At 39.2% G+C, this 23,425-nt stretch overlaps 6 protein-coding genes across 7 annotated transcripts; 2 read left to right on the forward strand and 4 right to left on the reverse strand.

Annotated features, from left to right (window-relative positions):
* Nucleotides 1-1,789: 1,789 nt before the first annotated feature.
* LOC6639918 (eukaryotic translation initiation factor 3 subunit F-2) lies at nucleotides 1,790-2,862 on the forward strand. The gene is made up of 2 exons (XM_002063550.3): nucleotides 1,790-1,971; nucleotides 2,038-2,862. Exons 1-2 carry the CDS (start codon nucleotides 1,870-1,872, stop codon nucleotides 2,794-2,796), a joined length of 861 nt encoding a protein of 286 aa, XP_002063586.1. The 5' UTR covers nucleotides 1,790-1,869; the 3' UTR covers nucleotides 2,797-2,862.
* Nucleotides 2,863-3,766: 904 nt separating this feature from the next.
* Nucleotides 3,767-4,430, reverse strand: LOC111518358. The gene is made up of 2 exons (XM_023174797.2): nucleotides 4,262-4,430; nucleotides 3,767-4,180 (listed from the first exon to the last, which is right to left on the reverse strand). The coding sequence occupies exons 1-2, from the start codon at nucleotides 4,373-4,375 to the stop codon at nucleotides 3,845-3,847; spliced, it is 450 nt and encodes a 149-aa protein (XP_023030565.2). The 5' UTR covers nucleotides 4,376-4,430; the 3' UTR covers nucleotides 3,767-3,844.
* Nucleotides 4,431-6,391: 1,961 nt separating this feature from the next.
* On the forward strand, nucleotides 6,392-8,469 carry LOC111518368. The gene is made up of 3 exons (XM_023174868.2): nucleotides 6,392-6,533; nucleotides 6,596-6,625; nucleotides 7,313-8,469. Exons 1-3 carry the CDS (start codon nucleotides 6,513-6,515, stop codon nucleotides 8,180-8,182), a joined length of 921 nt encoding a protein of 306 aa, XP_023030636.2. The 5' UTR covers nucleotides 6,392-6,512; the 3' UTR covers nucleotides 8,183-8,469.
* A 447-nt stretch (nucleotides 8,470-8,916) lies between these two features.
* Nucleotides 8,917-10,446, reverse strand: LOC6639948 (zinc finger protein 155). Its single transcript, XM_002063548.4, has 2 exons — nucleotides 10,005-10,446; nucleotides 8,917-9,939 (listed from the first exon to the last, which is right to left on the reverse strand). Exons 1-2 carry the CDS (start codon nucleotides 10,408-10,410, stop codon nucleotides 9,149-9,151), a joined length of 1,197 nt encoding a protein of 398 aa, XP_002063584.1. The 5' UTR covers nucleotides 10,411-10,446; the 3' UTR covers nucleotides 8,917-9,148.
* Nucleotides 10,447-11,240: 794 nt separating this feature from the next.
* On the reverse strand, nucleotides 11,241-13,743 carry LOC6639947 (trichohyalin). Its single transcript, XM_023174786.2, has 3 exons — nucleotides 13,035-13,743; nucleotides 12,425-12,972; nucleotides 11,241-12,367 (listed from the first exon to the last, which is right to left on the reverse strand). The coding sequence occupies exons 2-3, from the start codon at nucleotides 12,938-12,940 to the stop codon at nucleotides 11,357-11,359; spliced, it is 1,527 nt and encodes a 508-aa protein (XP_023030554.1). The 5' UTR covers nucleotides 12,941-12,972; nucleotides 13,035-13,743; the 3' UTR covers nucleotides 11,241-11,356.
* Nucleotides 13,744-13,838: 95 nt separating this feature from the next.
* Nucleotides 13,839-19,147, reverse strand: LOC6639946 (tetratricopeptide repeat protein 7B). Of its 2 annotated transcripts, none has more exons than XM_015178793.3 (10): nucleotides 18,981-19,147; nucleotides 18,654-18,922; nucleotides 18,310-18,592; nucleotides 18,139-18,250; nucleotides 17,135-18,080; nucleotides 16,534-17,082; nucleotides 15,203-15,300; nucleotides 15,027-15,140; nucleotides 14,767-14,963; nucleotides 13,839-14,706 (listed from the first exon to the last, which is right to left on the reverse strand). In XM_015178793.3, the coding sequence occupies exons 2-10, from the start codon at nucleotides 18,787-18,789 to the stop codon at nucleotides 14,574-14,576; spliced, it is 2,568 nt and encodes an 855-aa protein (XP_015034279.1). In that variant the 5' UTR covers nucleotides 18,790-18,922; nucleotides 18,981-19,147; the 3' UTR covers nucleotides 13,839-14,573. The 2 variants fall into 2 exon arrangements, with proteins under 2 accessions (XP_015034279.1, XP_002063582.1); XM_002063546.4 differs by having other exon boundaries at nucleotides 15,203-15,330.
* Between the last annotated feature and the right edge of the window lie 4,278 nt (nucleotides 19,148-23,425).

A 23,425-nucleotide genomic window follows, 5' to 3' on the forward strand; every position in this document is an offset into this window, starting at 1 on the left:
TTTTACCTGTTTCGGTTTATCCTCCACAGGTGTTACTCTCGCGAGTTTTCCCAAGTCCCTGAAGGTCATATTTTCGCTCATTAATCGTCACTTTCTTTTTAAAGAGAGTCATCAGAGCCTAAGTAGATAAATAGATTGTGCCAAATTTGTATGAATGTAAACGGAATTTATAAACGAACTACAATTGTAGGAAATTTTTTTCCTAGTCAGGTTCGAGGATTCTTAAGTATCTTTGGAAAGAAATGATTACAATGCTGGATCATTGACAGGAATCACTTGGCTCAAAGACTGAATACCAAAATACATAAAGAAATGAAAAATGCATTGGAATTGGATATAAATTGGTTAAAAATTTATTCCAAAAAACGGGAAAACCAGTAGAAAGAACAAGAAGTGTGTCCATGTTTTGCATGTAGTGTCCGCCAAAGTCCAAAACAAGGCCAGAGTAAGAGTAAGGAAGTTGTGTTTACATCGGTATTGTGTATATCCCGCACCTCAGCATGAGTTGTATTATGTAGACGTACAATTGTGTGGATCACCTTTTCAGCACCTCCATTAAAGGATATGTAGATGTATGTGTAGATTTTTCTTCTAATCAGCCAAAGTCCAAAACAAGGCCAGAGTTAGAGTATGGAAGTTGTGTTTACATTGGTATTGTGTATATCCCGCATCTCAGCATGAGTTGTATTATGTAGACGTACAATTGTGTGGATCACCTTTTAAGCACTTCCATTAAAGGATATGTAGATGTATGTGTAGATTTTTCTTCTAATCAGCCAAAGTCCAAAACAGGGCCAGAGTAAAAGTAAGGAAGTTGTGTTTACATCGGTATTGTGAATATCGTGTCTTGTCCCCGCACCTTGAGCATGAGTTGTATATGTAGACGTACAATTGTGTAGACCACTCCCTCCTTGAAAAGCTATGTAGATGTATGTGTAGGTTCTTCTAATTAGCTCCATAACAGCTGATGAGCCAAATCAGCGCCATAACGATTTGTCTCCAGATCAGCGCCATAACGATTTGTCTCCAGATCAGCGCCATAACGATTTGTCTCCAGATCAGCGCCATGATGATGTGGCTCCAGATCAGCGCCATGATGATGTGGCTCCAGATCAGCGCCATGATGATGTGTCTCCAGATCAGCGCCATAGTGATACGACTCCACATCAATGCCATAGCCTCGCAGGTCCTTTACACACTTTGCCATCTCGTTGTATAGTTCCAAATGTTTGATCAGTTGATAATCGTATTCAAAGTGCTTCTTTTTGACCCAATCAATGAAAGAGACCATCACACAAATGGGAATCCCAGCATACAGTAAACGATGGCCCACAGTCCCAGTGAAACTAGTAGTAGCTTCTGGCCAAGTTCCAGCGTACTTCAGGTATATCTTCTCGAGGAGATCCTTGAAACTCTTGTTTATCACTTGTACAGCCAGCAAGAGACAAAACAAAAAAATACTTAACCACATCTTGGCAATATTAACGATACCACGTACCAAGAAATTCTCCGAAAATTGTATGTTAAAATTTAATTTTTTCGAAACCATTTTGTTGGTTGTCGGAGGAGCTCTCAATCGAAACTGAACAATATGTTCATTCAAATGTAACACTATAGAAAACAAAATCTCATGTGTTGCTTTGATGGCTTCTGTTTTTCAAAATACATTTGTCAATCTCATGTGTTGCTTAGATAACTTCTGTTTCTCAATACATTTGTCAACACTTATACGAGCAAAGTTACTCAACACTGCCCGCCATATGTCATTTGTCAACACTTATACGAGCAAAGTTACTCAACACTGCCCGCCATATGTCATAAAAAGCGCAGCCAAGTTCGTTTTTTTCCTAAAATTTTTAAACGTGAAAAATGCAGGCGGAATTCAAATTGAGGTCGAAAATCCTCTTGCAGCCTTTGGTGCTTTTACACATAATTGACGCCTACGAACGTCGCCCCAAGGATTGCACTCAGGTGGGTGTAACAATTGAGGTGTATTTGCTTTTGAGGTTACGATGAGTCATCAAATTTTATTCTCAGGTAATTGGCACTCTCTTGGGGCGGAACAATCCAGAAAGTGGACACCTCGAGATTAGCAATTGCTTCACTCTACTCCATAAGGACTATCCTAATAGCGATCGGATCGATGTGGACTTGCAGTATGCCAACGATATGTACGAATTGAATCAGTTGACCTATCCGCAGGAGAAGATTATTGGTTGGTATGCCACAGGAAAAGAGGTATCCCGTTCGGCAGTCAATCTCCATGAGTACTATGCCCGCGAATGTGCCGATGGCAATCCAATGCACTTGCTAATTGACACCTCGCTGCGTGGCCAACGGATGATGATGCGTCTCTACACCGCTGTCGTAATGGGTGTTCCCAATGGTACCAAGGGTCTTATGTTCTCACTACTCCCTGTTGAGATGAGTTCGGGTAACCCTGAATCGGTGGCCCTAAATCTCATGAAGAAGAATGCTCTCCAGCCGACCAAACAAGTCGGACGCATCTTGCCCGAGCTGGTCCAGGTGGTGGACATAACTCGTGACCTGCAAACGAAGTTGGATTTGGTTTTGCGTTATGTCAACGAGACTTTGGCTCGAAAACGTACTCCCAACAACACGGTGGGCCGGGCTTTGCATGATGCCCTCACCTCTGTTCCTTTGGTGGATGCCGAAAGTTTTCGTATGATGTTCAATGCAAATGTTCGCGATATGCTGATGTCCATCACATTGGCCACCATGATCAAGGCCCAGTTGAAAATAAGCGAAAGTGTCATCGCTATGCCAGATCTTTAAGCACGATTGAGAGACAAAGATTTTTTCAATAAAAAAACAGTAGCTTTAGCTTCTGTAAGGGGTATACTTTGCTTATCTTTTATGTGAATCTTGGCTAGAGACTCGAAAAATCACTTTCATTAATATATTTTATTTACAATATGTTTACTGTTTAGGTCCACTTGGCGCCCTGCGCCACCTGAATGGTTAAGGATCTTTGGAGTTTAATTTATGATAGTTTTACATATTACATTACAATTTACACATAATCGAAATTAAAAGTTTAAAAAAAAATGGTCCCAAGGAAAAAATTATTTAGCCAGTCTCAATTATAGGCATACATCATCAAATATGGGGATAGGATATTTGTTCCTGATGGTCTTTTCATCGAGTCTTTAAAATCTTTGATCGATTTCCACTATGTGCTGAAGTATCTGAGCACACGTGAGGAAGAAACATACCTGGACTCCATGGAGTCATTCTCCAGTATGGAGAAGTCTTTCCAACTAAATATAAACTTCCTTTTCTTTATTAAATCCCCGCCTATGCGGTAGATTAGGGGATAGTTCCAGTCAGCGACGTAACTACTGGAATATTAAATATTTGACTAGTTTTTAAAAGCCAATTAAAACAAAGTATAAGCCGGTTTATGAACAGTAAGAAATAAGAAATGCATTGGAAATTTGGGTATAAATTTGTTAACAATTTTATTCGAAACGGGAAAACAATATAAATTTGTTAACAACTTATCCCAAAAGGGCAAAAACAATAAAACCAAGCAGCGTGCCAGCCAGTCCGCCAGAGTCCAAATTAGGGCCAGAGTAAGAGTAAGGAAGTTGTGTTAACATCGGCTTAAGCAGTGTGCGCAATTTCATCGGAAATAAGTTGTGTATGTAGACGTACATTTGTGGGGATCACCTCCATGTGCATGTGTGTATGTGTATCTGCATGTGTGTATGTGTATTTGCATGTGTGTATGTGTATCTGCATGTGTGTATGTGTATTTGCATGTGTGTATGTGTATTTGCATGTGTGTATGTGTAGGTTTTGCTTCTAAGCTCCAAAACAGCTAGAAGAGGCTGCATGATGAGCCAAACTGAAATGCATCCAGTTCAGCGCCATAGCGAAACGTCTCCACATCAGCGCCATAGTGATACGTCTTCTGATCAACGCCAGAGTCCTGCACGTCCTTTTCTCCGTTTGCTTCCACTTCGAATAGTTGCAAGTGTTTGACCAGCAGATAAATGAATGCATCGTTCTTCTTATGGACCCAATGAATGAGATAGGCCATCACACAAATGGGAATCACAGTATACAGCAAAGTATGGACCAGAGTTCGAGCGAAACTGTAAATCCAGTATATCTTCTCCTTCAGATTCTTGAACGCCTTGACAGCCATTTGTACCACCAGCAAGATATGAGCGAAACTGCTAATCCAGTACATCTTCTCCTTCAGATTCTTGAACGCCTTGACAGCCATTTGTACAACCAGCAAGATACCCGTCAGAACAATACTGAAGCACATCTGGAAACTTTTAAGAACGTGTACCAAATAATTCTCCGAAAATTTTTCGTCACAACTAAATTTTTTTTTATTCATTTTTGTTGTTCTCGGACGAGCTCTCAATCGAAACTGAACAATATATTCATCCAAATGTAAGACTATAGAAAACAAAATCTCATGTGTTGCTTTGATGGCTTCTGTTTTTCAAAATACATTTGTCAACACTTTTACGAGCAACGTTATTCAACATGAGTTAAGAATTGAGGTGTACTTGGTTTTCAGTTTACATTGAGTCACAAAAGTTTATTCTCAGGTATTTGGCACTCTATTGGAGCGGACTTTTACCCATAAAATCCTTAATAATTTGGTAGATTGGGGGATAGAAAAGTCATCGGGCTCAAATACTAGTGGTATCCCGAGGAGGAGTTAGTTTTGAGAATAGCTTCGAAAAGTTTTCCAAATAATGGACAAGACTAGAAGCTAATTATAACAAAGTATTAGCCATGAATGTGCCATTTTTTTTAAATGTTAAATATATTAACCTGTTAAAAAATTCTTCTATTATTATCAATCATTCTTCAAACTTCCCCTCTGCTTGTTGTAGTTATCTTTCAAGTCCACGGCATGTCTTACCTAGAGAAGATATGTATGTATCTTTACTTCAATCCAAAATATTACTCATGCGCCTTGTTCTGATCTTGCATTATTTATCAAGTTATCAAGTGCATACATATGTATATTCAAAAGCCCTACCCCAAAAAATGATCAAGAGAAAGAAAAGAAAACAATAACCACAAAACACGTATATATTTCTGTATAAATCTTCTCCCTCACAAAGAACATAAAGAAATAGTGGACATGGATTGCTGGGTTAATGTCTTTTGCGAACACCTTGGGGCAAGGCACGTATTCATGAGTGGAGATGAGGTTCATCATCAAAAATGGAATTCAGAAAGATGAGCTGACCTAGGCTATCTATATATATATAGGAGGAGCAGCTCATGGTTACTATGTGTATTTCCTAGTTATTTAATCAAAGTTAATTAGATTAACACTTTTTTTCAAGTGCATAATTATGACATATCTCGTTGAGGTTGTGGTTTCTGCTGCTGTTGCTGCGGTCATTCCGTAATTGAAGTAAATACGGTGGGAGTAACGGACGGACGGTCGTCGGAGGCAATCCGAAATTGTCTTTACTGACCGCGTAGGCTACTCTCTCTCTCTATCTCTACCTATTGTTGTTGTTCTTGGTCACTTGGAGGTGTCTGCCTATTTACACTCAGTCAGACAGACAGACAATGAGGCATTTATTTCGATGGAGGGCGTCGATAGTGTGGGCAATGGCACTGTGAAGAAAAAAAAAACAAAAGCTCCGGAGAGATTGTGAAAATCTTGACATTATGTCGCCAGTAAAATGCTCTTTATGTTATCTTTTTCCCATAATACATATATGTATGTACATAAATTGTATTGATTGTATTCTTACTATATATCAGCAAATTCTTATTATTAGTTATTAGTTTTATTTTTAATATTATATTAAACACATTAAAATTCTTTCCTATTCCGTCTTGTTCCATTATGAATTTCTATATACTAATTTGATAATTTCATAAACAAATGCTAGGAAAAAGAGAGGAAAAAGGTTAAAGATAGCAGAACATTTCAGTTTAATTGAGTTTCTTTGAATCCACAAAACTGACAATCTATCCTAAAAAAAAATTCAGATTCAGAAAACCTGACTTTTGGTAGAAGCATCTTTTCAGTATTAGGATTTATCATATATTTCATAATCTAAAAGTAAATGCTAACATGGGCTTAAAAGAAGACGAAAAAGGTCGGAAATATTTAGGGGAGTCCCCTAGATCCATGTATTTGTTGTAGGTGTTTAGGTGGAATTTTCAAAGTGTAGTAAAAAAATCCTGCGACATATTTATCTCAAAAAGAGATTGGTTAAATATATGTACCTATTTCATATTGGCTTATTTCTCATCTCTTAGATTGCTTTCAATTATTTTTGATGACAGTTTGCTGGATCTAGCTCCTAGAAGCTAGAGCTGGAAATACATCGATGGCGACTATCGATAGTATCGATGGTTTTGGCACTTCAGCTGTTGGCACGATAGTTGCAAAAATCAGCATTTTTGTCCCAATCTTTTTTCTTTGCGACTTGCTACAGACACGTGTTTCTTCCAGTGGTTGTGAAAAATTTCAATACGAATATTATATCAACATGAGTATTTTTGAAAAAGTGGTAAAATAATTTAACGATTTGTTTGGTATAAAAATGTTAATTTTCTTAATTTGTTTCCCCAGTTGGACCTTTTCGAAAGTCAGAATAGAGCCGTGAGTAACTTCTAGAAAGAAATGGCCTTGAAATTTGGATTGCACAAAAATATTTTATGATCATACATACATACATACGTATTTGTTGGCCACCTGTATTTAAAGGTCTTTGCAACTATCAAGGAAGCTAACATCGGATGTGCCAAAGTTTATACATATATACATACATATGTACTTGCTTCTTTGGGAATAATATTTTTAAATATTTCAAACTCTTTTAGTGTTGAAAAGCCTTCAAGGTCTCACTCTATCTCTTTCAGTTTCGCTATATCCGCCATTTCCCCATCTTCTTTGCAAGCCCATTGTATGTATGTGTTCACACATACACATGCAGTTTATGTAGCGCTCCGTCTGTCTGTTCTACTGGCAGCACTGAGCAGAACCGATCCATAATGACAATAACTTTTCTATTTATCCGATCTTATGATATAGTGGTCCGATCGGAATGATTTTCTTTCCCAGGCTATAAAAAGCCTAACTATCATTCATTCTAATAGCTTTTAAATTGGCTGACGAACGGACGTACACGGCTATATCGACTTATCTTTTCGTACTGATCAAGAATATATATGCCAGTAATTAAGGCAATAAACAAATCCTTATCCTTAATTTCTTGGCCTTTGAGCTTTCCCTATCAAAATAACTGTACTCCTGTCACTTTTTAAAATTATTTAATTTTTTTTAAAGGTTAATTCGCACCTGCGCTTGCAGCAAACTATTATGACGAATATCTTAGCCTCCCAGAAGGGGATAACAATTGCTAGCAACCCTCAACAGCAACCACTTACGGCGAATACCCTACGCTCCCAATGTTCAAACATTGAGAAAAACGGACAACAGCAGCCTAATAAGGCGAATACCTTAAGCTGCCAGAAAGTGATGACAATTTCTAAGGACAAACCCGTTATGGCGAATACCTTAGGCTCACAGGGGAAAACCTTAGTCATTGATGAAAACCGACAAAAAAAATGCCTAATGTCGGATACCTCAGGCTCCCAAATAGTGATGAAAATTGCTAAAAACGAACCAGAGCAAGCACTAATGGCGAAATCGCTAAGCTACCAGTTGTCAGTTATTAATGAAAACGGACAATATAAAGGGGCCTTGGTTCCGATAGCTTCGTCAACGATTGACAACAAGGAAAACATTCTTCCTCGTATCATTACACTAGAGGAAGTTTTTCAGAGACTTCAACGCGAATCTTTACATCGTTGTTGCCTTTGCGGTACAGCAATTTATAAGAAGGACCGCTTGGAGCACTTGTACATGTGCTGCTTACAGATCAGTGGGGGCTTATACACCCTGAGATGCGATATTTGCAATGTCTTTCGATGCGTCTACAAATCACACCTTAGTTCCCACCAGAAAAGCTGCACGAATGTAAAGTTCCTTCCGTTAAGAGCCTTGTTGAACAAGGTACTTAAAGGCGGCAAGGAAGGAGCGTTTGTGGCCGGCATAATTTCCTCAATTGAGGCAAAGGGTCCGAGAGTAACAGTGGACATTGTAAAGAAAAAATTCGATCGAAAAATGAAGATTGCATGCAAAGAAAACCTATAGGAAAAGAACAAATACATATATTCTTTTACTAAGTTAAACTAACTCAACGGAATGTACTGGAAAATTAACTTGCGCTGTTTTTTTCCTTGCTTCCCTTTATGCCCTGCCCTGCCCTGCCCCTGCCTCAGACAGACAGGCAGACGGAAAACGAGCTGATTTAATTTTATTTACTTTTAATTTTTAATGATTTATGTACACATACACATACATAGATTTAATTGTTAAGTGCATATGTGTATGAAATGGCGATAAGCTGAAAAAAGCACGAGTTCATCTTTGACTATGAATATTGTTTGATTTTTATTTTTGTATGTTGAACTTTAAACTTGCCCCAAAGGGAACTAAATATTATCATATACAGTGAAACCTCGATATAACGAATCTGAGGGGGATCGCAAAATTATTCGTTATATCTATTGATTCGCTATAGGTACTGAAATGTAAAACCTTAGTCCTTTCAAGGGACTTAACAAAAAATTCGTTATATTGGGTTTTTCGTTATAACGAAGTTCGTTATATCGAGGTTTCACTGTAACTAAATACATATATAGAGAGCGAGAGTAAGAGGGAGATGGAAAGAAGCTTATATATAAATGGCAAAGTTATTTTAATTTAAAATTTTTGCACGATTTCTTTTTCAATTTGATTTCATATTAGACTAAGCTTTCACCTCACGATAATAAAAAAAAATGTTTGGGAGGCTCTTCGCATATTTTGTTGATGTATTTTTTGATTTTTTTTGTTTGTTTTTATTTCGTTTGAATTTTGTTGTTGTTGGCTTGCGACATTGAAACAGATAACGCACACAAGATCATTATGAATATTATATGTTTATATACATATTTATATGTATGTAATATATTTAGGTATATTATATTTTTTGTTGCTTATGCAATGCATTGTCATTAACCTTTGCCCTGGCGCCAAAGTTCCTAATACTTGAACTCCCTCCGTTCCGCCTGTCTCTCAGCACTCATCGACTCCATTCTCGAGTTCGGCTTCTATGATATCGGCATGCTGTCTCATCATATGATTGTTCAGATTGCCCACACTCTGATAGCATTTATCACAGAAATCGCAGGCATAGGGCTTTTCGCCAGTGTGGACCAAAATGTGTGAATTCAGGTGACCCCGGGTGAAGAAGGCCTTCTCGCAGCGATCACATTTGAAGGGACGCTCCATATCGGGATTGTGGGAACGCATATGAGTACGTAAATCTGATTTGGTTGGCCAACTTTTGGTGCACTTGGGACAGGCGTAAATTCGTGGCTTCGACTCACCCGTATGGGTACGCAGATGGGAGACCAATTGGGTGCGTAGGACGAATTTCTTTTGGCATTTCTCACAGCTAAAGGGTCGCTCCGTCGAGTGAAGGGACTTGAAGTGATAGCGTAGACTGTGCCGCGAGGCGAAACTCTTGTGGCACACCTCGCACTGATATCTCAACTCACCCAAACCATGCACTGAGATCATATGGAGTTTGAGTTGAAAGTTCCGTGTGAATTTCTTCTCACACTCCAGGCAGGGGTGAAGGGATCGTGGCGTGGTCGAGGAGTGCGTCGTCTTAGCCTTCGTTGGGGGAAGAACTGGCGCAGATGACTCACTGGCAATGAACGAGGGTTCCTCTTCCAAAGTGGCTGCCAGATGATGTGGGGTATTTAGTGTTCCTGCTTCCCAAGTGCTTAGACTTGTCGCTGGTGGAACGTGGCTGCTGCTGCTGTGGCACTGTATGGAAGGCTCCTGAAAACCCAAACTACCTGCAAAACAATTAAGAACTTTCTTTTAATTTCAACTCGTAGTGAGACTTTTCTTCTTGTCTTACTAAAATCCACATATTCCATTAGGGGAGCCACATGGGCCACAGGTTTAGCCACTGGTTTGCTTCTCTGCTCCTCCAAACTGCCCACTTCTCGCTCTAGGCATTCGAGGACATCATCGAGAGCCAGGGCCTCGCCGGCAGCTACAGTGCGTTGCCATTGCTCGTGTCTAGATAGCAGGACCTGTTCGGATTCCAGGCATTTACGGCGAAATTCCAAAGCATCTTGCAGGCGATGCAAACAGAAATCACAAATCACATCCGTGAGGCCATCATTTGGTTCGACATGAAGTTGAGGGGCCAGGATCTTGAGTTCCGCACTGAGATGGGCATCATGGATGTTGTGATAGAGCGGCGGTTGTTTCAATAGACAACACCGGCAGACCAATGGATGATTCAGCAGCGAGAACATAATACTTGATTGGAAAGCGTCCGTACGGCTAGCCGGTTGCTGGCCTTCTGAGCACAAGTACAAGCAAAAGTAGAGGCCTCTCCTGGTCTCCTATCAGAGGCACGTAGGCACCCAGGGCAGAGAGAGAGATAGCCCTTGGCTTAAGTCTATGATGATAAGAAAGTGTGATCATGATGATCATAATGATGATGAGAAGGCGGGGGGACCATGACTTTGGGAAAAAGGGGGTAGGAGGGGCGTGACGAGGAGAGAGAAATAGCAGGAGAGGGGGTGTACTGTCAACGTTTGCTAATTTGCAGATTATTCTTACAAATTGATTACCATTGGAGATGCAGCTGCTCTATGGGTATCTCTCCTTGACCCCAGATAACAGAACCTCCCTTTCTTTCTCTCCCTCTCTCTATAGCTAGTTCCCTGTATTATCTCATCAAATAATTATATATATACATACATACATTTATATTTGGCACGTTGGGTACGTCGGTCAAATTGGGTGGTCTCCTGCCCTGCCTCCTCCTACTCCTCCTCTTGCCCTGCCCTTTTAATGTTTGTCCGCTACTTGTAGATTATCAGCTGCTTATCACATATGAAATTGAGCTTTGTTTTGATTTTTTTTTTCGAGACGGGTTTCCCGATTTACTGTTGTTGTATTCACTCTAGACTTTTGGCAGCCAAAACAGCTTCAAGGACCTTGAAAATTTAATGGAACTTTGGCGCATAGTGTTTGGTATATCGCAAAGATTCATTTGATATAAAATTATCCAGGGGTTTCCTCAGGGAAAGTCCTCCATGTCCCATCATCATGAGTAAAGTGTGTGATCGGAAGTGACTTATAAACAAGCAAACGAGGCAAAGTGAAGGCCTCGTCATAGTTTTCAATGGGTTTTATTTTACTTACAATAGAATAACAACAATTCGTAGGAGATATTTACACGAAAATCTAATTTCACTTGTTGGGCTGCTCGAAGAGCAAACGACCCAAATGCACCTGCTGCTGGGCATAGTAACTCAAGGCCTCCTGATCGAGACCCACGGCCGGGGAATTGGAATTGCCACCCTCCGGGGTCACGGATTGCCGTACCAATTCTCTCAGACTGGCCGATATTTTGGCCGTACGATAACGTGCTTCATGATGCCTTTGACGACCTTCGACAAAACGCTGGGATTGACGTCGTTTGCGCTGGATATCCTCTTTCAGTTGCTCACGCTTCAAGCGTTCCATTTGCTGACGTTCTCGCCAGTGTTCCTCATGGTGGGCCTGTTCCACATAATTGTCGTGCTGCAGACGTCGCAAATAGGATTCCAGGAGTTCGGAGCGCAACTCGTCGGCGCGGCGCAAACGCTGGGTAAGACGCATACAGATGTCTCTCTTCTTGAGAGTGGCATCCAGATTCTGTTCCTCCTGCTGCACGGTGACTGCCTCACTGCGTCGCAGTTCCTCGCAGCGGCGCTGACAGAGAGTCAAATCGCGTTCCAGTTTCATGGAGGCCAGACGTTGCTTGGCTGCCGCATCTTTGGCATCGAGGGCGCCGCGTAGACGTCGCAATTCGGCCAAATCGCGTTCGGCCAGAGCCTGCAGACGCGCTTTGGTCATGAGATAATCCTGAAATTGCTTGTCGTGAACGGCCCGTTTGTACTCTTCCACTTGCTCGCACTTAAGCAGCTGGCGCTCCAGACGTTCATTCTCCCAGTATTTGCGAGCCAACCAGGCGTGCTCCTTATCCGCCGCCTGTTGACTCCTCTTGACGGCCATGCGATTGAGTATCTTCTGGTCATGGGTGGGTATCTGTTGATAGGCCGCACGCACTGTGGGAGCCAAACAGAGATTGGCCATGGAAACACAAAGATTAGATTTGGGGGAAGGAGCTTTCATTTGATTAACATTATCCTGTGACTTGGATTTGCCTTTGCCAATAATGGAAAGAGCTGGAGTATCGTTCAGGGAACCCAAAATAGACTGCAAAGAAGAGAGACTGAATATAGAAGTCCTTTAATATTTGGAAATGCTTCCTACCTGCAGCATTTTGCAATCCTTTTGACGTCCTGCACGTTGTCCTCCTCGTTGGCGAGACTTTAGTGTTTCGTTTTCAGTTTTTGGGACTTCTTCTTTAATACTTCGCTGACTTCCCGCACTTTTGGATCTACGACTTCGACTGGCCGTGGACCCGCGACTCGGAATCTCTGTGGCTGAACCTCTACGGCTACGTGAAGTGACCTTTACCTCAATTCCACTGGGAGATTTGGCAGTTCGGATGTGACTACGCTTGCATTCCCTTTCCTTTTGATGCAATTGCTCCAAGACTTTGATATCCTGATCCAATTGACGCAACTCCTCGGAGTCCTTGGCGGGACCATTGCGGGCACTCACATTGCTGCTGCTATGCGAGCTATAGCAATCACAATGACAAATGTCACAACAACTGTCCGCCAAATCCAATTCCTCGAGCAATTGCAAGTGCTCCTCCTTTAGCTTGGCTTTGCTCTTGGCTGTTGCCTCACTGCGACTATGTCGCTTGCGTTTTGGCGTCATTTTAAGTCATTGATTACACCTCCTTTTGACTCCTTTAGAGAATGGAATGCAGGTCAAAATTGCAAGGAATTTTCAAGTGGCACAAATTCCTTACCTCTTAATATTGTGATGCTTCTCTGCGTAATAATAAACCCAAATTCCTAAGCAAAAACATGTTTTGTTCCTTTTTTTGTTGACTTTTTTATCGACCAGGGGGTCGAATGGTTGCCAAGGACAACCACCCCAAAAGCGCGCGTTCGACATTTGGCAAACTAAATTATTTTTAGAGGTTCTTTTCAAAGATATTTTTGGCAACCAATGGAATGGATATGGCGGAAATTAGCATGTCAATTAACAGACAACCCAAAAGGATTGAGGGAGGAGTAAGGACACCAACTTTTAACAGCTGGCAATGGAACAACAAGAAAAGTGAAACATTTGATTAGCTTGTTCTGGTATTTAGTTCTCTTCTATTTTGCCCTGACTTTGATACATGCGATTATTATTGTTTGTGGTTAAACTAGTTTGAAGGAGCTTTGTCTTTCTATTGTGTGAGGTAATTTTCATTTCAAAGTAAAAGGTAACATGTGTTTTAGGTCTATCGATTTGCATTAGCGGATTGAGAGAGATTAAATATTAGAGAGTTTAAATTATTTTGCCATTTTTCATAAAATATGATTCAATGACAATGATCTAATTGTTGCAGTAATAGGAAAAATGATTTCGTATACTTATCTGTATCTTATTCAAGTTATTGATTTCCAAATCATATCAACATGATTAAAAAATTTAGATTGTGTACTATACAATCTTTTAACCATCTTCTGGTATTTTGGTATTTTGAAAGAACAAAATCGAGATTAGAGAATAGATCTTACTGATAGCAAATTTTGTGAAATTCTCCCGAAATTTTCGTATATGAACAAATATCAAGCTATAATAATTTATTTATAAATCTTTAACCCAATTGAATATTCTATTAATGTCTATGAATTCATGATAATTATGTTTCCCTGGAAATGCTGATAATTTAGAGTGAAAAAAATATGTATACAACTCGGCATAGGAAACATCCCAAAAACAAAGTTAAATTTAAAGCAAGAGCATGTTCATTATTAGTCTCTTCAACCAAATACATTATTATATTTCAATAAATAACAAAACACAGACACAAAAATTGGATTTTACAATTGCAATAATGTTTAAGATAGATTTCTACACAAGTTAGTAAACTACCTACACACATTATATATATATATATAGTACATAGATTTTCATTTTTTGTTTTTGTGACGGATAACATTTTTTTTTTGTTTAACTCCTTCCTTTTTATCAATTACAATATCAATATTTATCTATATTGGTTTAGGTTTTTTGTTAATTTCATTTACATATACAATAAATACACACAAAAAATACATTTGTTGCTAATACTGACAACAAAACAGAAAAAGAGGCTTCAAACCTGGGAGAGGGAAGGGGGCAAAACAACTTTAAATATAAAGTTAATGCGTTTTTGTTTTAAACATTTGTGTTTTTATCAATAAGTAAGTAATATTGCTGTTCAGTTAAGGTTAAATTGAGGTACTAAATACTTGTAAAAACAACAAAAAATCAAAATTAATCAAAAAGACAAAAAAAAAGACAAATGCACTTATTCAAAAATTAATGGTATCGAGGTAAACGGAAGTACGGGACACGTTGGCTCCAATTGCAATGAGGTGGCAAAGCAATCAGCTGATGCATTATAATCGCCCAAAGTTTGCAATATTTTGCCCAAGGAGAACCTGACAAAAAGACAAAATTAGAAGGAGTTTCTTAAAACAAAAACCTCTCGTAGTTCTTACCATATCTTGGGACAATTGGGATCCAATTTGGCTGCATCTTTAAGCAATTTTTCGGCCAAACGTGGCTCACCCAAAATCAAATGCGTTTCACCTAGGGCACGCAAAGCTTCTGTATGATTGGGATTGGCGGCCACAGCATTGAGGAAACATTGCTTAGCATCGACCCATTGATCCAAATAGGCATGGACTTGACCACGCTGAAAGAGAGAAATTCCAACATATAGAAAAATATATATAAATACAATCTTAACTTCATTTACCATGAACATTATTTGATGCGACAAAGGATATATCTGTGAGGCCTCGTGTATGCAATTTAATGCCTCATTGGGCTGATCAATTCGCAAATAGACATCCGCAAGCAATAGCCAAATCTAAAATATGAAATTGATATATCAATAATTTTTATTTTTACCAATATGTCTTTGAAATGTACCTCAATTTGGAGCATCCAGGGTCTACGTGGTCCTGGTTTTTGTGTAAATGAACTCAACGAACTGGCCGCTTCACTCAAGGCCTGCTCCACACGGGACACTGCAGCCAATGAAGCAGCATAGACGGAATCTATATACAATTTGAAATTTACAATTGATTAACATGTAAAAACTCGAAGAAAGAGTTCAGAACCAAGTGCTAAGTGAAATTAAGTGTTAAGATCAGGCAAGAATATGAACTTTGAACAAGCTAAGTATTAGGTAAGTAGAAGATTTTACTTAAACTAATTATTATAGTTGAAAAACTTAAGACAAACTACATGAGAAGATAAGTAATTAATAAAATTTTCGTGTGTAGTGATATTTAACGTTTAAGAATTTGAAAAAAAAAAGTCAAGAGAGTTCTACAAGATAATGTGTTTTAAGGGGTTACAAGTATAAACAGCAATTGACTCGGCCTTCAAGATATAAGAGACGAAATAGTCGTAGATGAGAGGCTTTAGAAATTTATAGAAAGTGAATTGTTTTTGTTAAAACAAACAGCAAGTGACTTCGCCTTAAATATATAGTGATACACGGGGAAGCAGGGAAGAAGTAAGAGACATTTGGGGATTAATTGTCATAGAAATATGGGGAAAGAAACAGCAACTAACTTAGCCGCTGTCAGGCTTGGGTAAAACCAAAAAAATTAAGAAGTTAAAAAGATTTTTAGTTTACATTTGACACTATATATATGATATATACTATATGAGAAGCCAATCCAGTTGATATTGGATTCAGGTCCTTTTTATAGAAAACTTATATAAAAATATACTTCCTTTGATTAGTTTTGATTTTCTTGAAAACAAACCCAAGAGAGAGCAAAAACACTTTTAAAGTTTTGATCCTTTGCATTAACTACTAATCAAATTTTCTTAACAAATCGCTTGTAACCCCTTAATATAAATCAAATTTCGAAGTAAAAATTTTAAAATTGAGAAAAAAAGTATCAAGTTAAGCCCTTAAAAATTTTGCAAAGTTATCCGCAAAATAAACAAAGGCATAAAAATATTCGATAAACCGAATTTAATTCTGTTAAAGCTTGAAATATCCTTAAAGACTTACAATTATTGATTTCAATTTTTGTGTTTTTTTAGAGAGGTTTTTGGTATATTTTGTTTTTGTAGTTGTTGTTTATGTTTTATGTATTACACACACATACACAAACAGAGAAAGAGAGAGACATTCCGTATAAATATCAGATATATATGTATATATACAGAATATTATAGATTATAAGTTATGACCATGTCTGCAATTGAGAAATAAGGAGAAAGACTGATTAAAGACTTACTTGAATCCTTATCGGACATTTGTGAGGAATGGACTAAATGAACGCCACTCTTGGTATCGGAATGCTTCTCCTCTTCGGCGGTTAATTGAGCCTCGTAATTATCACGCCAAACGGCCAGCATATGCTGGACAGTGGCCAAAGCTGTCTCCGGATCCTCCAGATGAAGCTGAAGATGTGCCTTGACATGTAGCAATTGCAGATTATCGGGAAATTCGTATAGAGCATCGTCTACTACACCCAAAGCTTCACGTGGTCGCCTCGATGCGGTCAGGAGGAGGGCAAATAAATGAAGACACGGAGCATGCTCCATGCGCAAAGCCAAAGCGAAACGTATATGAGTTAGAGCCTCATTCAATTGATTGAGTAAAGCATACTGCAGGGATAAATAATACTCGGCCAAATGATCATTGCCATCATGTTGGACAGCTCGCTCTAAATCCTCCAAGGCCAGTTTGTGGCACGCATCCCGCTCGCTCTTCAATGTGGCTTGAATGGCCAATTGCTGATGGCCAATGCCCACAAAGAGTTGGCTTCGCGTTGGACGTAGGCCTGAAAAATATTGACATTAGCTAGATTAGAGGAGGTTGGAATGACCACCTACCCTTAACTTCACGTTTCAGTGCCTGCTGGGCAAAGTCCAAGCCCTGTTTAACTGCACCCAAGCTCTCGTAGCACAATTTCGAGGCCAAGAGACAGGGCAACGGATCACTTGGTATTAGCTTAATGGATTCCTGCAACACCCTCAAGGCCTGGGCATGCTTTTCGGCTGCCATCAAACTGAGACCATATTGCCGCCATATGTGCTGCTCGCCGAAACTGAATTTCAAGGCCTTCTCGAACGATTCATTGAGCAATTGCACTAGGCCCCAGCGTACAGTGGCCAGGGTTAGGAGATCATAGACAGCTGTGACATTGCCCATGGCAAATTGACGTGCCTGTCGGAATTCCGGACTCTGCGATAGAACCGTATCACGTACGGCCAATGCTTCGGCTATTAGGAGCAGCAGAATGACTTCCTCCTGTTGATTCTTGGGCGAGAATTGCTGACGTGCTGCATATTTACGTGGCTTCCATAGTTTCTTAGAGGAGCTCCCGCCACGTAGAGTGCTTCCACCCGACTTGGTGGTAAAGGGGGCAATGTAAACTGTTCCAGAGACACCTCTCAGCAGGACCTCAGCCAATTGGCGGGCCAGTGTGAGACGCAACGATTGCGTGGCCCTCGTTTCAATCGCATTCAACATGATTCTATAACGTTCCACGGCAGTTGGTAGTTTTCCCGTCTTAATCAACACAATGGGAGCCCGCTGAAGGGCCGTCTCCAGTATGGCGCCCATGCGGCGATTCACCTCTGGAGTGGCATTGCTCTGGGCACTGGGAATGGTGCTGCTGATGGCAAAACTACTCGCCGATTGTTGTACACTCAAAGCATTCACATTGAGAGTGGAGCCGGCGGTGGAATTATTAGAGGAATTATTACTTCCACTGACTATATCATATTCCTGCAGGTAGAGCAGTCCCAGATCCGAGGCACGTTCAAAGCAGCTTATCTGTTAGAAGATTGGGAAGAAATAATGAGCTGACCTTCAATCTTGGACTCGAACTAACCATTTCTGTGTCCTTTTCGGCCTTCTTGAACTTGGAAGTGGGTTTTAAGCTCTGCTGCTCCAGGCAAAGACCCTTAATGGCATACGATTCTGCCAAGATTTTGAGGCTACGTCTGATAAAGAGATTAGAGGGTTATAAGGAAGACTATTCAGTGGTCGGAGGAGTACTCACAGTGTCAGCTCCTTCTCGGCCAGGGTATTAAGCTCCGCTTTGACAAAGTTATCCAAACTGGTTTCATATTCGCCACAGGCGAAACACAATTTGGCCAGCAGAAGGTAGGCATCGAGAGCTATGCCCGCCTTCTGGCCACTCTCACCCAAAGCCAGATTAAGGAAACGCCGTGCCTCAGCTAAACCACTTTTGGCCCGTCCAAAGTTCGACTCGGAGGGAAGAGCATTCTCCTCCAAATAGTTCTCCAGGCGTGCTTCACCCACCAAAAAGTTGGCCAGGCACTCTATAATAAAATTAAAAGTTATATAATCTCTGAGATTTTTTTTTAATTTTGATTGACTCACCATTGTGGGGCGATCCGGTCTTTAGTTCGTCGGTCAATTCAATCACCCTCTGCCACTTGCCCTCACTTCGGCAGCTCTCAATGAGGGCTTCCACTTTGGTCGTGTTGTTACGCATATTCCTATTGGTGTTGGCCATTTGGAGACTCTGACTAGACGATGCTTCTCCTTGCTGCTGCTGCTGTGTGCCCGTGTGTGTGTGTCAATGTGTAGGCGTGTATGTGTGTGTGTGTGCGTCTTGCCCTTCACGTTAATTACAGCATTGCCTCTTGCTGTTAATTAAATTTAAATTGCAAAATTGTCAATTTTTTTTTCGAGTTTTTTGGTTACCTTGACCCGTTTGCCATTAGATGGACGCTCTGCTTGTGGGCCGGAAGGGTTGTGCCGCCGTTTCTTAGGCACGTTTTGTCCTTTGTTTTATCGGGAGGGCGTTTTAAAAACAAAAACAGCAGCCGCGTTATACCGAAAATCCGTCAAAATCAAAAAAAAACCAGCAACAACAATTTTGTTTTTGTTCAAGTTGCAGGGCTGGATGCTCGAGCTTGCCGATGCATGTTCATGGCATGTTCGACGGTGCATGCCAACTCATACCGATACCATGTGACCGCTTATTGATATTTATCGATAACTTTTTACTGAAAATTAGCGCCAATTTTAAGTGTAGCCCAAACAGTAGTTTATTAAACTAAATAATCAAGATGGCTCAACTTAGTTTTGTTTTTAGTAAATTCTTTACTAACTTAATTAATATATTGATTTGATCTTTTCTTTTCCATAGTGCTAATATTAAAAACTAATGAAAAACTGTGTTTGTAACTAATTAGAAATCAAATAGTTCTGCAGCTTGAAATAAGGAAACTAGAAACATTTAAAAACAAATACTGAACTTTTATAAACACTTTTCTGTTGTTGAATTGTTACCATAAATCCGAAATCAGCTCGCAAATGCTTTGCTTATTTAGAAGGTATTTAAATGACTTTTATTTTTATTTTCCCGCTCCTCAATCAATGATATATAATTGAATATTTTCCCACTGTCATTGTTTTGACCCTTAGTAGAAAACATTTCCACTTCAATGCGAGAGAAAAAAAGTTAAAGCCACATTTAACAAAACGTGTATTAATCCCAGAATTCTCTACATTGTTAATATTTCACCTTGTTGAAAATGCATTTGCCAGTTAATTAGCCTTGCACCTAGAGCACCTGGAGCATTCCATCAGTCCCATCTGTTGTCCCTCCTTAAGTTATTGCGCTTATATTGTTGACACGCGAATTGCTGATGCCAAGAGGCACGGCCAATGTGCTGCACTTGAAGGACTCTGCCCGCCTCCCCGAACTGTAGCACCCATTACCTGCCACCGATGATCCACTGTGTTGCATTGAGGGTGCTGATGATGATTTCTCCATGCTGTTGTCTTCCCTTCTGTTGGCGTCCAGCCACATTTAGCTCAGGCAGGAGACACTCTTCCAAATGAGTTTTTATGCGTTGTGCGCTACATTAAATCAGCTTATTGCAACGATTAGAAGGGATTCGCATAATAAATGGACTATAGCGATTTTTTTGGATTTTCTTTGGCTTAACCTTGCCGTTTTTTGTAGCATCATGTATTTCTGTAAATACTTTTTCATGCTCTGAAAATATTGTTTTCTATTTAGTAAACTAAATCATCTAAAATAATATAAAATTAACCAACAAATATTTTTTGGTTGGATGATTTGAAAAAATAGAAATTTAATACATTTTTGAAGTATGCTTTACTGGAAACTTTTACTTTCCGATAAAGATAAATTGTTTATTATTTTGAAGTTTAATAATTAAGCTAACATGTGATTCAGGACATAAAAATATTATGCAAACTATACTACATGTAATTTGTGTAGCATACTTTTCAGAGACTATCTTGCATCTTAACAGATTTTTAAGCTAAAATTCAATTTAGCGATTTGATTACATTGCTCCACCTCTGATTCCTGATTTTATTCACCCATATATTTGAACTTTTTATGTGTTTTGTAGCTCATTGCTAGAGTCTGTTATAACTTAACCCCTTTGAATCACAGTCACTTCTATGTACATATATATTTCTGTCCTCAGTCTGCAAATTGGTTTGCATTGCAAGACAAAAAAGCGGAGCTGAAGCTGAACCTGACGAGCAGTAAAATGTGGAATTTGTGCAAACATTGAGATGGCAGCCAGTTGTCCTCCCGCACCACCCCCCATAGCTCCTACTACACATTTGGCCAACTTATTGTGCGTCTTGCGTCGCTTGGTAAACGTAAACTCTACCACGTAGTCAATTTAAATAAATTAACACGCTGTTGTGCGAGTGAGATAAGGAGTAAATCCTCTTCCCTCTCTCTCTCTCTCTATCTGAAATATGCCAAAAAAAATGGGGGAAAAAATATATATTTGACATGGCCACAACGATTTCATTCCGTCTCGTCTAGGGTATCAATGTCTTGGCGGGTGGTTTTCCTTTTTTTTTGGTTGCACTGAGTGTGATTGTGTGTGTATGTGCGCCCACTGGGGGGTGTGGCAATGCATAAATCTTCAACTTTATGGCATCAATAAATGTCGAGGCAAAAATAATGATTTCGTCAAGTTGCCATCTCGTGCACAATGCACAAATCCTCCCCCTTTCGTTTGCCTGCATTTTTCGATTCCAACAAACACAAAAAAAAATGAGGGTTGGCTTCTTTGGTTCGTTGCGGACCAACGCGTAGTAGGGAGGGGGGTACTGTTAGTGGGGAAGTGGGCAGAAGTGGGACATGGGCCACTATAATAAGCAGGAAAGGCTATTAAACAGTGTTGAAGGACTTAAGATTGCATATAAAATAAATCCATCTACATAACTTTATGCAGAAGGAGCAACTTTCTAGCTCTAACTCAAGTTAATATTATACTAAGGTTTTGAATACAATGATTTTCATATAAAAACCAATTGCTTAATGGAAAGAAAAAATATTTGATAAATATGATTTTGTTGTTTTTTTTTTTTAAATTGTTAATCATATATTTAATATACATATATTTTTTAAAATAAATAAAAGAGAACCTTTTATAATTTTTTTAAGAAATCATCATAAATCAAATCAATGAAAACTTTAAGTTAAAATTGCGATCTTTAAGTGTAAATGAATAAATTAATATATTAATTAAGAAAAATTAACGAATGTATAAATATACATATATCAATCATTCCCATCAATCTTGACCTCAGAGAAATATATTTTTCAAGCTATTCAAACTTCATATTAGGAAATACTTACCTTTTCCTTGGGGCAAATTTAATTACTAACTAAGTAATGTTAACAGCCATCATCTATATCAAATGACTCTATTACTTTTGGACATTCATCTTCAGGCGATATTACGTGATATGTTTGTTTGTTATTAGATCTGTTTAAACACTACAAAACAATAAGGGACAAGATATTTTTATTTTAAATTAGTCTCAATTCTATAAGTCACGAACAGTTTATATAAAATGTTTTTAAAAATCAAAACTAATTTAAGTGTTATAATAATTAAACAGTAAAAAGGCATACAATTTAATAAAAATAATTTTAAAATACTTTTATGTTTGTTTCTTAAAAAAATCTTATCTTTTACCAAAAAATATTACCAACAATCGAACTAAAAATTGTTAAATTATGCCGAAGAAATTCCCTTAAAATTGCCAAAAGAAAGAAAAAGTTTCCATTTCTTCCCATTATGTAGTTAGTAATTCCCCCGTTACATTTCGACTACTTGATATTTGGGAGTCATTAGTAAGCACTTTCAATCATTTGTTCAGGCACAAGAGGTTGATTGAATTGAAATTTTATTCCACCCAAAGTGTGGTTACATTCACACATAGCAGAGCGGAGCAGAGCAGAGCGGAGGAGAGAGGAGGAGAGCCCTCGATGTTGGGGGTATAATTTATGATTCAGAGAATTTTATGGTGAACTCATCTGCATATGCTACCAATTGGTGGCAAAAGGATGATGATGAGGAGCAGCAACACGAGCAGGAGAGCTCCTCTTTATCAGCTGCTGACGACTGCCTGGCTGCCTGCTCCTGGTAGAAGGAAAGTTTTACGCACTTTTTTTACGAGCGTTTGTTTTTTTTCGTCCTGCTGCTCCTCGCATGGCAGCCTGTCATAAAAATGTCGTAAATTCGCTAAAGCGAAAGTTTTTCAGAGAAATGGGAGAAAGAACCGAGTGAGCGATAGAGAGAGAGAGAGACAAAGGCAAGGGAGGAGGATGGCTGCTCATAACTGTTTCGTCTCGTAAAAACTGGAAGGCATCGTAAAAACCTTAATTAATTTTCTAATCAACATTTTGGCCTGCATGTAAATCGTCTGATTTTGTGCCAAGTTAGTTCTGCCGCTCTGTAGCATAATTCGTAGCCGGTTCTGTACTTACATACACAAAATATATATTTCGTATGCTCCATTAGCCCGGGTCTCTGCGATATGTCAAAGTAAACGGCTATAAACTGGCTAGGGAGAGGCCTACAGTTGGTTTTGCTTTTGCTGGTAAGGGGGTAAGGATTAGGGAGAGGGTGGGAGGGATTGTAACTGGCGCCAACAGTGGCAAGTTGCGTGCTTCGAGTTTGATGGCTCTCTTTTCCTTTCCCCCTCCCATCCATCCCATTTTTCTAATTCACCATTGTGTTTATTTACTTAGTTAGAGCTAGTGAAAAAGGCTTAGGCAAATAGAATTTGAAGAGGAAAAGGGGAATACGCGGAAGCTAAGGGAAGGGGAAATGCCTATTTATACAGTTAAAGAC

The sequence above is a fragment of the Drosophila willistoni genome, assembly GCF_018902025.1.
Source record: "Drosophila willistoni isolate 14030-0811.24 chromosome 2L unlocalized genomic scaffold, UCI_dwil_1.1 Seg196, whole genome shotgun sequence".
In the NCBI taxonomy this organism is placed as follows: domain Eukaryota; kingdom Metazoa; phylum Arthropoda; class Insecta; order Diptera; family Drosophilidae; genus Drosophila; species Drosophila willistoni.